Here is a 16,477-nt window from a genome sequence, read left to right as displayed (position 1 = left end):
TTTGGATCGGTTTGTCAGGCGAAAAGCCTGGAAGCTGTTTTACGAGGATAAGAGTCCAGGGAAATTTTCCTCCCAGAGTTATGGCATCTCTTACCCTAACCCATTATATTCAAATTTCCACCACATTAATCTAGTGTATAGATTCACGTGCACTCTATTAAGCATCACCTTATAGTAAATGCCTTTTAAGATTGTATTCTAACATAGCTAAAGCCTTTTCCCAGTGTTCTTAGATTCCAGATAGCAGCAAGGAGCTTAACCCATTTAGTAAACAATTAAGCACTTGCCATTTTACTCAGCTGTTTACAGATAGAGACTAAAAGTCTCACTGAGATAGAAATCTTTTACTACAGGCTACTTCCATGTCAAGTATAAGTTGATATACTACCCTGATAAGGGGAAACTCTCCAGACAAGATAAGTTTTATTAGACCTAAGAATTTAGAGCTCTGTGATAGCACATTACTCTTAAGGCCTGTCAAGAGTTAACAACCCCCTGATGCTTTTAACCTTAAAGTGTGAAATTCTTGCCTGGCATTAGGCTGATCCAAAGGCAGGGCTTGTTATCCCTAATGTAAACATTTAATTAGTCCCTGTAAATTCCTTTCTGCTGTAACTGGTGAATTTCAGTGTATCTTGTCTTTTTGTGATTTGTATCCTCTGATAATTCGTTGTAATATAAGTCTGAAGCTCAACCAGAACATTACATTCAGATTCAACACATCTTTCGTGTATCTGTCTGTCATTTTCATCCGGAATCTTTGTCCATCTGCCTAAGAAATCCCGTTCTTCACAGACCAGGGACCCAGATTGTCTGTGGCAGATGTAAATGTCTATTAACATGAGAAGCACAGCCATCAACAGCAAGCAAGTGTGGCAAGATACATTAGGAAATTTACAGCTGAGTCAACCATTAGCTGTTTTCCAATTCCTCCAGGAAAGCAATGGCACCATTAACCTCACTGGCATGAGGAGCACAACTTTAGGCCCTACATGGACAGTGCCAGCTGGATACTTACTGTATAGTTCTTGGGGTTGATCTTAACGCCTGCTTTAGCACCTCCAAACGGTACATCTGAGAGAGAATAGTGAAAGATATTGTTCCATAAAAGCTTAAAAAACATAAAAACAGAAAATATTGCCAATACAGAGAGAGCAAATATCATCAAGTATGTTTCTCAAGTATTTCATCTTCTTCCTTACCTATACACAATTAGTTATCTGGAGGATGGAGTCCAACCCTAGACAAGAATTTTATGTCTCCTATGTACATAATGTACTGGTAATGATGTAGGACATTTTACTGTTGCCTACATTTTGTTTTTGGTGTTTTTTGAGACAGGGTTTCTCTGTGTATCCCTGGCTGTCCTGGAACTCACTCTGTAGACCAGGCTGGCCTCGACCACAGACTGACTTGCTTCTGTCTGCAGAGTGCTGGGATTGAAGGCATGCGCCGCCACCACCACCACCACGCAGCCTGATACCTACGATTTGACAATAGCTCACCTCATAAGTTCAGGTATGGAGTTTTCTACTTGGAGCACTATTTTGGTGCTCATATAGTTTCAGATTCTGAATTATTTCAAGACAGGGTTTCTTTGTGTAGTCCTGGCTGTTCTGGAACTCACAGATCCACCTACCTATACCTGAGTACTGGGATTAAAGGCGTGAGCCACCACCACCCAGCTACATGACTGCTTTAATTCTAGAAAATTCCCAAACTAAAGCCAGTGCTGAAGCCGTAGCTTAGTTGGTGGAGTGCCTGCCTAGGATGAAAAATGCCCTGGATTTAATTCTCAGCATCACAAGAAAACACAGATGTTAAACTTGAAATGAAATCTTACTGAACAGGTATCATATATAATGCCAGCCAGGTGTTAACTGTATTTAATCAGTATTCTATTACTTCTAAGAGAATATTGTATTTGCTTTCCTTCCACTATGATTTATTTAGACCATGGATGAGCATTTAAAACAAGGGTGTATGCTTCAAGAAAATTCAGTTAGCTTCTATAAAAATTTCACTGTTTTAAGTTTGGAAATGATGACAAAGTTCTTATTTCTTTAATTACCATGTTCTCCTTGGTGATATATATTCTATTACCTATGTGTTACAATCTATACTGACATACAACTATAATGCAAACACACAAATAAGGAGGGAAACCAGTCTTTACTTCCCATAGCCCTTAGAGAGATCCTAAGCAACAAAATGCATGTGTTGTAATTCAGAAATGGAGAAGACTATGAAAGAAAGTAAAAAAATCAGGTCAGGTTTGGTGATAGACACCTTTAATCCCAGCATTTGGGAGGCAGAGGCAGGAAGATCTCTGAGTCCAATGCCAGACTGATCATAGAGTTTCAAGCCAGCCAGGGATATATATGTGTGTGTGTGTGTGTGTGTGTGCGTATGATACTATCAACAAACAAACAAACAAAGTTCTTTCAAAAAACAAAACAGTTCTGTTAAATGTTGTTGTTGTTGGTTTTTTTTTTTTTTTTTTTTTGAGACAGGGTTTCTCTGTGTAGTGCTGGCTATCTGGAACTCACTCTGTAGACCAGGCTGGCCTTGACCTCAGAAATCCGCCTGCCTCTGCCTCCCAAGTGCTGGGATTAAAGGCATGCACTACCACTGCCCGGCCTGTTAAATATTTTTATAGCATACTAAAAGTAACCATTGGGCCAATGAATTGGCTCAGCAGGTAAACAGTCTTAGAAGCTTGACAACCTAAGTTTGATTAAGAACCACCTCTACAGTGTTGCCTCTGACTTCCACACACATCATTATAAACAAGGTAATAAGGAGAATTTTAAAAAGTAGCCGTGCATAGCCACATTTCCCCAAAGAGTCGTCAGGCATCAGCAGAGAGGGCCACTCACCGACCACAGCGCACTTGTATGTCATTAAGGAAGCCAGTGCTTTTACTTCATCCACACTCACGTCAGTGCTGTAACGGATACCTGGGAGATTCATTTAGAAAAGGAGGGAAGACAGAATTACATCCACAACTTCTGCTAAGTTAACAAAATAGCTATAAATTGAAAACGCCATGCCTCTTATATTTTACAGACAAGCTATTCCTATATACACTGAAATACCTTTTTTCTTTTTAAAGTTTATGAGACAGGGTTTCTCTGTGTAGTCCTGGCTGTCCTAGGACTTGCTCTGTACACCAGGTTGGCCTTGAACCCTGTGCTGAGCTAGGTATTTTATGTATAAGGACACCATAAAAGGTAAAAGGAGGTGGGGCTGGAGAGATGACTCGGGTGGTTAGGAACACTGACTCTTCTTCCAGAGGTCCTGAGTTCAATTCCTAGCAACCACATGGTGGCTCGGAACCATCTGTACCGTGATCAGATGCCTTCTTCTGGTGTGTCTGAATAAAGCTTATATATATATATGTATGCACACACACACACACACATACATATATACACACACATATATATGTAATATATAAATAATTCTTTTTTAAAAAAGGGTAAAAAGGAAAAGCTGCTAATTAGACACCCAAAATTAGTTACAGAATGGGGACCGAATTAATTAATTTATTCTGATAGCCAAGAGTGGCCATGAAGATTAGTTTTTGCTTAGAAAGATTTCTTAGAGGGCTGGAGAGATGGCTCAGTGGTTAAAAGCACTGACTGCTTTTCCAGAGGACCTGAGTTCAATTCCCAGCAACCACATGGTGGCTCACAACCACCTGTAATGGAATCCAACACCTTCTTCTGGTGTGTCTGAAGACAGCAACATTGTATTCATATACATAAAATAAACAAATCTTTTTTTTAAAAAAAAAGAACTGTTAGATATTTAAGGACAACTAGTACTCAAAAGGCTCTCATCCTGACACCCAGCATTGCAAAAACAAACAAATGCATGCCAGTGAGATGCCTTAGCAGGTGACAATATTTGCCACTAAGCGTAATTACTTGCCTTCAATTCCTGGGACATATCTGGTAGTAGATAACTGATACACATGTGCTGTGGTACCCAACATACAGACAAATCAATCAATACCAAATAAAAAACTTATTAATGTTCTCTTACTGGAAAGATAACAGCTAGAAATGTAGAGTATAACAATACAAGTTTCCACTGAGGAGCTACAAACTCAACGTTAAAAAATATTAGTGGGGGGCTGGAGAGATGGCTCAGTGGTTAAGAATACTGACTGCTCTTCCAAAGGTCCTGAGTTCAATTCCTGGCAAGCAACCATCTGTAATGGTATCTGATGCTCTCTTCTGGTGTGCTTGAAGATATCAACAATGCATTCACACACATAAAATAAATAACTAAATCTTAAAAAAAATATTAGTGGTGGCATGCACCTTTAATCCCAGTACTCAGGAAGAAGAGGCAGGAGGATCTTTGAGTTCAAGGGCAGCCTGGTCTACAGAGTGACTTCTAGGACAGCCAGGGCTATGCAGTGAAACTGTCTTGAAAAACAACAAAGCAAACCAAAACCAAAACACATGTTTCCAATAGATTAACTTTTTTGTTTGTGGAAAAAAATTTCCCTAGCTACACCCATGTGGAAATATTAGTCACACCACAGGCATTTTTCTGCAGACTATGAACTAATGAAAAACTTCTACTGGAGTGAGCTAGGGGAGGGGCTGTCAGAGCAGAATCAGACCTGGAGCAGACAAGAGGGTAAGAAGAGAGCAGAAGGTAATGAGGTTGTGTGACCTGGGTGAGAAGGTTTTCTTTGCAAACTTTCTAAGGAATCAATAGTACACAGGTGCTCTAACTACTGGACTACTGGGCCCAACAGTGATAACACAACATCTCAAGGTAAACCCCAGGAAGAAAACTCCCACGTACACGCCCCAACCTCACATAATAGGTAAATGTAAGGGGCCGGAGAGGTGGCTCAGTGTTTAAGAGCACTGACTGCTCTCCAGAAGGTCCTGAGTTCAAATCCCTCCCAGCAACCACATGGTAGCTCACAACAATCTGTAATGAGATCTGACGCTCTCTTCTGGCGCATCTACAGCTACAGTGTACTTATATATAATAATAAATAAATCTTAAAATGAAGTAAATGTAAAATAAATTAAGTCTCACAAAAATGAAAACAAAGTCAAAACAAACCAAATCTTCTACCTCTTCAAAACTAGCTGGAATTGCCATGGTGATAGAGAAAAACAAACCAGCAGCTCATTACTTAGAAAAAAAGACTAAGTGAAAGCCACAACCGACAGCTTGACATTTTCCTGTTTCTAGTTGAATCAAAACCAAACATACATTCACGTAAACTCCTTAGCTACCATCCTTTTCTATGATGAATTAGTAACTCAACATTTTTGGAAACTTAAATGTTTTTAAAAATTACTTGAACTGGGATCTCCTTAATGAGGCATGGCTTACTCACCCAGAATTCAAATCCCAGTGGCGTTCTAAACTATCTACTTAATAAACAGGAGTCCTAGGCTGTGACTGTAGCTCAGGGGTAGAGGGCTCGTGTAAGGCTCTGGGCCTCATCCCTAGCAAAGAAAGCAAAAGAAAAGGAGGGAGGAAGAAAACCAATTAACTTACTCTATGGTGCCAAGGAACTCCTGTCTGAGAATTCAGGAAACATAGGTTTTAAGAACTACTAACATGCCAGGCGGCGGTGGCGCACGCCTTTAATCCCAGCACTTGGGAGGCAGAGGCAGGTGGATTTCTGAGGCCAGCCTGGTCTACAGAGTGAGTTCTAGGACAGCCAGGGCTACACAGAGAAACCTTGTCTCGAAAAAACAAAACAAAACAAAACAAAAGAACTGCTAACCCACTTGGAAGAGAAAAACTTAAGCTTCTTGGGAAACAAAGTTTAGCTTCTTGATTAAAATTTTAAATTAGGTCTTACAAATGACTTTTTAAACAAATTACAACTTGGGGCTGGTGAGATGGCTCAGTGGTTAAGAGCGCCGACTGCTCTTCCGAAGGTCCCGAGTTCAAATCCTAGCAACCACATGGTGGCTCACAATCATCTGTAATGAGATCTGATGTCCTCTTCTGGGGTGTCTGAATAAAGCTACAGTGTACTTACATATAATAAATAAATCTTTAAAAAAAAAAAGTTGGGTGACCTAGGTATGGCATGGCTGTGTAAGACTGTAATTCTAGCACACAGGCAACGGAGGGCAGTCTGGGCTACATAGTTAAAAAAAAAAAAGGTACCCCTGATATCCACATGAAGTTGGGCAACATTTAACAAGACAAAAAGGCAACAGTAACTATCCTAACTTGTTATGAAAAGGGTCAAAGGACTGAAGCTATCTAGTTTCAATGGGTCTTCGGAGAATAAGAGCAGAATTACCATAGAGGAAAGGGAGGGACTGTCTAGGAAAGCAACAATCAAGAGGGGACTGTGTGCAGAGGACCACCTGAACCTAGTTCTCTCCTACTGGGTGGGTCCCAGGGATGGAAATCAGGTCATTTACATGATCAACCTGATGAATTACTGACACCCCTATTCTCTTTGCTGTCCTAAAACATCTCCTGAATGATCTAAAGCATTCACAATAATACATTAAATACTATGCATCTTTTGTACACATATACATATCTGTATAAACTATTATTTTTCAAATAAACAAAGCACTGTGTGCTGAGAACTGAAGCTGGGTCCTCTGAAAGAACAGGTGCCCTTAATGGTGGAGACATCTCCTGAGCCTTTATTTTATTCTTATTCTTTAATTTTATACCACTTCCCAGAACGTTGCATCAGTTAAGATCATTAATGACCTACTCCTGGAATTTCCTATTTAGACTGCTGTTGAACGGCTTTCAGATGGGGTCTATAGTCCTTAGTAGTGTTATTTTTTTCCATTCCCTTAGACTGAAAACTTTATCTCTGATCCTTCCCATCTTCATCCCATATCTCTGAAGAATACCATTGTTTCAAAATACTTTAGTTTGCCTCTTTTCCTTTCCATTCCTTTTTTAAAGATTTATTTATTATTATATTTAAGTACACTGTAGCTGTCCTCAGACACACCAGAGGAGGGCATCAGATCTCATTATGGATGGTTGTGAGCCACCATGTGATTGCTGGGATTTGAACTCACGACCTTCGGAAGAGCAGTCAGTGCTCTTAGCCACTGAACCATCTCTCCAGCCCTTCCTTTCCATTCCTATTACCTTCATTCTTAGTTCTGATGTTATTTTCTGTAATCCATTAGGTTTATCATTACGTATTCAACAACGCTAAAACAGGAAAACTCTCTGTCCATCACCTTTTTTAGTTCTCTGCCCACAGAGAGGGCATTCCCTCACTTAATTCCCATCTAACACTAACCATCGAAAGCTTCATCTCACAGGTTAAATAAAAGCTCAACAATCTCACAAGATCAACCTTTTTCAGAAATTAGTTACAAGGACTGGGTCTGACTCGGATATAAACTGGTGGTTTCTACAGTCCCTCCTCTGGTTCAGTAATATGCTATCATGCCTTATAGAACTTAAATACCTTACATATAACTAAGGATTCAACTAGGGAAGTTTCTTTCCCCAAGGAGGGGCATACCATCCCCCAGGCACAAAGATGAGCTTACCATGCAGCTAGCTTTCTGAACCTCTCATTATCATTTCATCTTTTGTCTTTTTGAGGACCCAGGATCACTGTGTAGTCCTGGCTGGCCTGAAAATCTCTAAAGACTAGCAGAACATTAAACTAAGAGTTCTTTCTCCTTCTGTTCTTAACATCTGCAACATTAGTGGATAAAATCTGATTTTCTCAGAATTTAAATGATTACAGTGGTAAATTCAATTTCTTCTGGTCTTAAGCCAAAAATCTCACCTGTTCAGTTCTTTCATGGGCCTATTAATCATTACCCACTTTTCTGAAGTTATGTGCACTGGTGCTTAGTTTCCGATTATGACTTGCAGATTCTACACGGTGTGCTGAGACACCCATAACTACTAGTTAAGTGTCAATGCTTACAGAATGGGAGAAGGGAAATATGTAGTATACACTGTGGCAGGTTTCAGAGCTCTTCATTTGTTTGCACATAAGGACTGGGGACACATGGCTTTTACGAAATGACATGTCTGTATAAAGACAAACAATTCTGCATTTAACTAAAATGTATTACAAACACTACTTCACAGCTGAGTGCTAAAGGATCTATGAATTATATGGCTTATAAAACAAGTTAACTTTTGTATTGCATTTCGTAGCAGCAAAACACAGTTACACAAGATACTCATCTAATGATTTGAGGAAGTTCTAACACAGGAGAAAGAACCACTAACGGGAAAACTTTAACTAAATATGAGATGAAGACACTGAGGGGCAAGATAGAAAACAAAGAAAGTGGCTCCTATAGTCAGTTGATCGCTAAACCCTTTTTTTTTTTTTTTTTTGGTTTTCGAGACAGGGTTTCTCTGTGTAGCCCTGGCTGTCCTCAAACTCAGAAATCCGCCTGCCTCTGCCTCCCGAGTGCTGGGACTAAAGGCATGCGCCACCACGCCCAGCTCCCTTCTGAACCTTTTTAACTTTTCACCGTATGTGTCTGAATGCTTTGCCTGTATGAATATACATCCGTGCACGATGCCTGAGGAGGGCAGAGCAGGCACAGCTCCACTGGCCCTGGAGTTCTGGATGGCTCTGCATCACCACTGGGTGCTAGGAATCAAATCCACAAGAGCAGCCTATGCCCTAACCACAGTGCTCTCTCCAGCCCCTCCCTACACTGAATTCTAAGAACTTTACACTAAAACTGGTAGCAGAACAATCTGTTGAGAAAGTTGTTCTCTTCAGAACAGATGCTTCAGGAGAGACACATACAAATGGAGAGGTGAGGGAAGGCACCCACCACAAACACAGATTTACCCTAGCAAACAACTGGATGACAGATGATGTACCCAGAATATCATGTCCACCGGGAACAATCTCTGCTGTGTTTGAAAACATGTCAGAACCTTTGAACAAATCTTGTCAAATCAATTGTTTATTACAGTATCCATCTTTGCTACAAAAATAGATTTTTTGTTTTTTGTTTTTTTTTGAGACAGGATCTTATCTATGTAGTCCAGGCTGGCACTGAATTTCAGATTTTCCTGTGTTACAGAAAATCAGGTACGCATATGGCCATACCGGGCTACTGACAGAATCCAGGCTTTGAGTTCCAGCTCTTATCTAAGTCTCTGGTCCTCTGTAAATCCTTACCAGAGGCAAATCTAGTAGCCTCAGTTAAATATGACTTAGGAAAAAAAAAATCACAAAACCAAGTTTTATTAAATATTTACTTGAAATAAAGTACTCACCAGCACTTCCAGGTGGTCTTTACTTTAAACTATCTCTTTTCACTATAGATTAGACTATTGTATTGATTCAGTACAGGATTTATTCCTGTTTTTTGAGATAGGGTCTAACTGAGTGGCTCAGCTCTCAGAGCTAGGATTGCAGCAAGTCACCAGACCTGGTTCAGCCTCGAGGGCTTTATTTTAGGAAACTCAGGTGTAAGGTCGCTGTGGAGGAAAGGTTAGATAGAGAGGGCTCAAGGCTGGGAAAGGGATGTCAAGGAACAGATGAGGTCTCTCGTAATAAACACTGGGAGAGCCGATGAGGCAGGAGGATCAAGAACAAAATTCCCAAAACACTATGAGAAGACAATTCACTTAGGCATGGGACAGGGGGCGAAGAGGCAGTGTGATGTTAAATAAATGTAATGGTTTACTTTGTAGAACGTTACTTTATCTTGCTGTATCATCATGCAATGCTGTTACTGTTAACTAACTACAAACGGGTTTCTCTATTTCTGCTCTGTTCACTCCACTTTGAGCAAGTGCTTTGGTTACTGTGATCTGGTAAGGCTGATGATATTTGTTGCTAGGCTCAATATTTTGCTATTAAAACTTCTGTGACAAGAGCACTTAAAATAATAAAACTACGGCAAACTCAAATTGCTTTAATGACTAACAAGACAGAAAAAACCCACCAAATCACAGGATGCACACCCTCTGTAAAGACAAGGACAGTTTAGCATTTGCAATACAATGCCTCTGGCTCGACAGACATCCTTGTTTGTTCTGGAGGGGGGTAGAATTTGAGTTCCCGGCTTGTGGGGGAAGGAGGGAGGGAGGGAGGGAGGGAGGGAGGGAGGGAGGGAGGGAGGGAAGGAAGAAAGAGGAAGGTGAGGTGTAGGAGAATGACTACCCCTTTTATATAATTTTGAGCTGCATGGGAAATCAGAGGTCAAAGTGGTTCCAATGGCTTCTAGCAGAGGGAACTACAGGGCTAAGGGACAATTAGGCTCCAAAGGGAGATCCTAGACTTGGGTAGACTCAATGCGAATTTGGTAAATCATTAAACCTTTTGCCACAACCTTTGTTCCACCACTGGGAACACCATCACAGCCCCAGTTTTTCCAGTGCAGAAACATTTCTATAGTTTTTAGTCAGCTGGTAGTAAAAAGACTACTGGACAGAACCGAGGCAGACAAAGGTCTAGTCCTGCAATTCTCAACCTGTGGGTCCCCCGTAACCCCTGAAGGGGTTGCATATCAAATATCCTGCCTATTAGATATTTACATAACTACTCCTAACAGTAGCAAAATTACAGTTATGAAGTTGCAATGAAATGAATCACTGTTCTAGTCTAACCTCTGCTCACTTGCCAATTCAACCTCCATCAAGACTCCTACTCAATACATTAAGTTTAAGCAACAGAAAAAAGGTGGTTTTTCTTTTAATAGTCTTTTTTTTTTTTAAAGCACCTTTAACGCTGTATGATTGTGTACTGTAGTGGAGAGAAAATGAAAAACGTATTTTTCTTCCCTAAAAAAAGGCTGTAAGCCAATCTACACACATCCCAAAAGTTTAAACCACAGGATACCCTGGTAACTACCAAATCTAACTGATTCAACTCCCTAAGGACTCTACCTTTTGCCTAGGCTCAATTCTGGTACTAGCCAGGACAAGAACACACCCCCAGGGCTATTTCATTCTATTGGCTGGCAGGCAGTTCTGTAGTCTACACCCTTTAGATTTAATGTCAGGTCGCCCTGTTTGTCAGAGACCTTACTCTGCTCGATATTTTACATTTTCCAAGGGGAGAAAAGAGGCACAACACAAAAAGCCATCAGTGTAAAATTATAATAATTTAGAAGATTAGTAAGCTGCGCTGGTTAATCAAACTTTCAAGATTCCAACTCCAAAAAGAAGATAATTTTTCTCTGTTCTTGTATCGTCGGCTGCTGGCGTTAAGGGTTCACGGTCTATGACATGACAGGCACCGAGGCTAAAGAAAAGCTGTACAGTGTCCTCAGTGAAGTCAGCATCAACACAAGCAGAGGCTTGGGGTGAAGACTTGCCCAGTAAAAAGGCTGGCATATTACGTGGTAGTTTTAGGGCGGAAAAAAAAAATCAGTATCCTCTAAGGCTGCCACACCCGAGGCGGGGGAGCCCGAAGCGGGGCACGGCCTGCAGAACTGGGCTGGGCCGAGTAGCGGCCCGGGCTACGGGAGTCTGGAGGGGAGGGAGGACAGAAAGGGGCCGGAGGGCGCTCACCTCCCTTGCAGGGCGTGCGGTGCTGGCTGTGCTGGGCCCGGTAGCCTTCGATGACCTCCCAGGAGCCGTCGTCGCGCCGGATGGGGAAGGAGAGGCTCAACACATGGTTGCAGGGCTTGATGATCCTCAGGATGCCGCGCACCCGGTTCCGCTTCTGCTCCTCGCTCTCCCGGGTCTTCAGGTCTTCCACCAGCTTGTCCTCTACGATGCTGGCGCCGCGGTCGAAGAAGCCCTCCACCATCTTGAAGAAGTTGGGGTCGTCTTCGCGGTCGGCGGCCGCTTCGCTGTAGTGGCGCCGGGCGACCGGCGTGAGCCCGGGTTGCGGGGCGGCGGAGGGCTGTCCGCGGGCCCAGCCCAGCAGCGCGGCTGAGTCTGCAGCCGCAGAGCCCAGGGCAGCGGGCCCGGCGCGGGACAGCAGCAGCGCTTCGCCCAGACGGCGGTACATGGCGGCGGCGGCGGGCTGAGGCGAGTGCGGCGGGAGCTGTAAAGACCGGAGCTCGCAGGCCTGGACCGCGGGGAGGAAGGGCTGGGCGCGAGCTGCCCTTTTAAGCCGCGGCTTCCTGCTTGTCTGGCTGTCCCCTCCCCTGCGCCGCTTGTCGCCCCACCGGGAGGACGGACTTCGGCGGCCGCGCGCCGCCCAGGGCGCTGGGCCTCGCCTCCGCCGCGGCCTTGCCCGGCCTCCAGGCGGCGGCGCGTGCGGCTGCGGCGGCGGGGGGCGCGCCTTTGCAGATGGGCTTGGTGCGCATGCTCGCGGGCGGGGGCGGGGCTAGCGTGGACGCGCGCGGGCTGCGGCCCGGAGGCCTGGGCTCCTGAGAGCGGTCGGACGCGGCCGCGGCCCGGAAGGTCGGTCCCGTGTGCACGCGCGGCGGCCTGGGAGGTGGAAGCGGACTGCAGGGAGGCCTCGCTGGCTGGCCAGCAGCCCCGGCCGCATGAGTCACCAGGCCCCTCCTTTCCGCCTTGGGCCGGAACGGTGTGCGGATCCGCTGCGCGGCCGGCCGGAGAGTGACGCCGCGCCGAAGCCGAAGAGGCGCGGGGCAAATCCCGACTCATCCCGAATCCGACTGTTGAGGAACCGGGAAAGCAAGAAGCCTCAGGACAGGAGGGAGGCCCTGACCCCACAGGCCTTTACTTTGCACAAGGTTTTAATTTGTTGTAGGCAACTTCAGCGATTTTGAGGTAAAACAGTTATGCAAAGCATTGTTGACTCTTTCGCGTGCCACTTTATTTTACCTTTTTTTTTTTTTGAAAAGTCAGGGCCCCTGTAGCCCAGGCTTGCCCAGAACTCATGGGAACTTGCCTGCTTCTGCTCCCCCAGCCCACTCCCCTGAGTGCTAGGATTACAGGCTTGAGTCAGCACACCCGCACATAGTTGTAACTCCACCATTGACTGAGTGTGTGCCCCTCTTTTGGAATCACGTCCTAAAGTAAACTAGAAATATAATGTCTCAGTATATATATTTAATTTCTGCGACTCACTTTATGGATCAGGCTGGCCTTGTCTGAGTGCCTGAGTGCTTAGATTAAAGGAATGTGACATCCTGTGTGTGTGTGTGTGTGTATATACACACACACATATATATACACACATATATATACATATATATATACATACACATATTATTTAAATGGTCTAGGATCTGATTACTAAGTTATAATTTTCACAATGGTAGCCAGGCTTGAGTGCTACACTCTGGGAACCCCAGAACCTGAGAGGTGGGGGCAGGAGGATAGAGTTTGATTCCAGCCTGGGCAACATGAGATACTCATTTTTCTCAAACAAAGCTACAAGAAAATCCAGTTGAACACACACACACACACACACTAACATCCTTTAAGTCAAGCTACCTATCACGTGCCACATTACTAGTAAAATCACCCCAGAGTGCCTTGGCGATTTTGTAAACCCTTGGACTTTGTGACACTATTCATCTCTTACATGACTTTATTCATCTACTAAGCATGAAAGAGAAATTCTTAGTTCTTAAAATGTTTTGTACACGTGAAGTGACAACCTAGACCAGTTAAGTTGCATTCATTTATCTCAGCGAACTCTAAAGCAATATTGAGCTTTCCTTCCCAGTGACTTATATCTTATCTTATTTGCTGAGTGATAACCGTTAACTGTATTTATTATGTATTAATATTAATTACATCAATATAAACAGTGGTTGATATAATAAAATATAGTTATATTTGTAATAAACAATAAATGATAACCATTAATTATATTTGTATTGTGTTTTTTTAGCAAAAAAGATTCTCCGGCCTGCAGCATGATTTTGGCTTGATGTGAAAAGATTAAGGTACCAAATTTCCTTTTCACTTGATAATATTATCACTCTATGATTTTATATTACACAAAACAAAACATTCTACCTAGAACCTAAAGTTTCAAAAGAATAAGACTCCCAAATCCTGAGGTTTAAGCATTAGCCTGACTAGTGTCTGTGAGCACATGGAAGCATATCTTTTGATATATTGTTGTTTTGAAACAAGAGTCTCACATTATAGCCAGGCGTGTCTGTAGCTCACTGTGTAGCTCAGTGGGATTGCCTGTTAAACTACCATATCAATTTTCTTTACTGATAGTCATAGCCTTAAAAAATGTTTAATAGCTGGGCGTGGTGGCTCACACCTTTCATCCCAGCACTTGGGAGGCAGAGGCAGGCGGATTTCTGAGTTCGAGGCCAGCCTGGTCTACAAAGTGAGTTCCAGGACAGCCAGGGCTACACAGAGAAACCCTGTCTCGAAAAAACAAACAAACAAACAAAAAACAAGAAATAAGTTTAATATTACTTTTTCTATGCTTTAGTTACCTAAATTGAAGACATTTTTCGAAGGGAGAAGAAATATAAAGAAATATAACTGTAGAAGTTATTTTATTTAAAAAAAATTCATATCTCTTGTGTGTTAGTATGTTAAAAATAGATAAGGTCTATGGTGCTGTCTGTAATCTCAGCACAGGAGGAATCAGGCTGAAGCAGGAGGATTGCCATGAATTTAGGCCACAACATTCATGTCACATAATGAACTCAATAGCCAGAAGGACACTGTCTTAAGGGGAGGAAGGGAGGAAGCAAACAAACTTAGAACTCTGAGAACCTGAGAATATAGTTTTTTATTAAAACATTTTAGTAATGTTTTAACATTACATGCAAGTTACACAAAATATAACATTACATGCAAGTTACACAAAATCTAACAATCTAATGTTTTAACATTACATGCAAGTTACACAAAATCTAACAATCTAATGTTTTAACATTACATGCAAGTTACACAAAATCTAACAATCTAATGTTTTAACATTACGTGCAAGTTACACAAAATCTTGGTAGGTTTTAAAAATTAGAGTGAGCAGGCATGTTAGCACATGCCCATGCTCTTTGGCAGAGTCAGGGTGATCTCTGATTTGGATTGGAGCCTGGGTTATATAGTGAGGAACCCTCCCCCCAACTCTCTCACATCCCCCAAGAGAAAGAGTGAACTTCTCCAGGCCCGCCTCTTTAACCCCTGTTTAGAACACAGATGGAGTTTTCCTTTCTTCCAGAAGGAGGTACTGTGACTCCTTACTTACAAGGACAGCCTGAGGCTTGGGGGCACATTGTTGGATGTTCCCCTATCTAATAAGTGGGCGAAGAGTCAAACTTCATATTTGACTCCAAAATTGTTATCTTTTCTTATCCAAAAAGCATATATTTGCTCTACTTAATTTTACATCTGACTGCTGTGTAAAGTAGACAAATAATATCCAAATTACAATTTAATTATGCATAGTAATTTCCATTTCAAAAGGAGACCAAAATTTAACTTGAAAGGAATTTTAGTCTTTGATGGCATTCAACAAAGACCAATTGGTTTTCTGCCTTTGGGGTTGATACAACTTTTCCTTGCTATTTTACAATCTTGCTCTGTTCTTGATTCATAGTGTTCTTTTGTGCTTTCAATTAGTTGAAAAAAGATTTTAGAAGAGAGCTGGAATTTATACATATAAATATATGAGCAAAAATCATTGGATGAATTATTTAGTTTGAAGGGCTGTATACGTTTTCTATTCTGTACATTTTATTTAAATGTAATCAGTATATGATCTTTAGAGGTTATCTTCTTTCACTGAACATGTTTTAAAAGTATATTCATTGATGTAGCACGTGTCACTCTCCACTTTACTGCCTGGTTGTACTTCTCTCTTTCATGATCTATCACTGAGCTATACCCACAGTGTCACACTTCCCCCACCCTTCAAGACAGGGTTTCTCCGTGTAGCTCTGCTGTCCTGGAATTAGCTCTGTAGACCAGGTTGGTGTTGAATTCACCTGCCTCTGTCTCTGGAGCCCTGGGATTAAAGGCGTGTGGCACCATCACCTGGCTATGAACATTTTTGTAGAAGTTTTTGTGTAGAAATCTTTTCTCTGTTCTCTTAGGTGTCTAGGTGGGAAGTGTAGGTGTGTGGTAAGTTTGTGTTTGCCGTTTTGAGAAACTATCAGATTGTTTCTGTGATTGAACTATTTTAATACCTGTTGTCCTTGTAGATGGGCTCCCATTTCTCCTCACCAGTGTGTCTCTGTCCTTTTGATTATAGCATCTAGTGGGTGTTAAGTGGAATCACTGGCCTGTGCTTGAAGTCTGATGATGTTAGCTTGAGCACCTTGCTGTTGGCTTCTTATTGTACATGGCTTTAGGGATGTGTCTTTAGATCCTTTGCTCATTTTAAAAGTTTGCTTATATGTCTTTTATACTTGTCGTGTAGCCCTGGCTGCCCTATAATTCACTTTGTAGACCAGTCTTGCCTTGAACCTAAGGAGCTCTACCTGTCTCTGCCTCCTGAGTGCTGGAATCAAAATTATACGCCCTCATACCTGGCTCACTCACCCTTTCTTGTCTTGTTTTATACCTTAGGTTTAGCCATTAACTTACATAGCCCAATCGTAGGCAGTCTTGCCTTTTCAGTACTGAGTTTACAGGCATAAGCCTTGAT

The 16,477-nt window shown here is 42.3% G+C and overlaps 2 protein-coding genes across 10 annotated transcripts in view; one reads left to right on the top strand and one right to left on the bottom strand.

The window, feature by feature from the left end:
- The window catches only part of Glud1 (glutamate dehydrogenase 1), a 34,307-nt gene extending 22,192 nt beyond the window's left edge, over positions 1-12,115 (bottom strand). The window contains exons 1-3 of the mRNA NM_008133.4: positions 11,500-12,115; positions 2,880-2,960; positions 1,019-1,074 (exon numbers count right to left, since the gene is read on the bottom strand). Of these exons, the coding sequence (NP_032159.1) occupies positions 1,019-1,074; positions 2,880-2,960; positions 11,500-11,944 (582 nt within the window). The 5' untranslated portion in view covers positions 11,945-12,115. The remainder of the gene's footprint in view (positions 1-1,018; positions 1,075-2,879; positions 2,961-11,499) is intronic.
- A 75-nt stretch (positions 12,116-12,190) lies between these two features.
- Positions 12,191-16,477, top strand: part of Shld2 (shieldin complex subunit 2) — a 73,704-nt gene continuing 69,417 nt past the window's right edge. For 4 of the 9 annotated variants that reach the window (XR_001781163.2, XM_006519652.4, XM_017316219.2 and 1 more), the window contains exons 1-2: positions 12,191-12,675; positions 13,748-13,802. The gene's annotated coding sequence lies outside the window, so the exon portion shown is untranslated. The remainder of the gene's footprint in view (positions 12,676-13,747; positions 13,803-16,477) is intronic. The other 5 variants (NR_153399.1, NM_001360074.1, NM_029389.3 and 2 more) reach the window with 2 other exon arrangements.

Source organism: Mus musculus, chromosome 14 (genome assembly GCF_000001635.26).
Source record: "Mus musculus strain C57BL/6J chromosome 14, GRCm38.p6 C57BL/6J".
Taxonomy (NCBI): Eukaryota; Metazoa; Chordata; class Mammalia; order Rodentia; family Muridae; genus Mus; species Mus musculus.
This window is presented reverse-complemented; position numbering and strand designations above follow the sequence as displayed.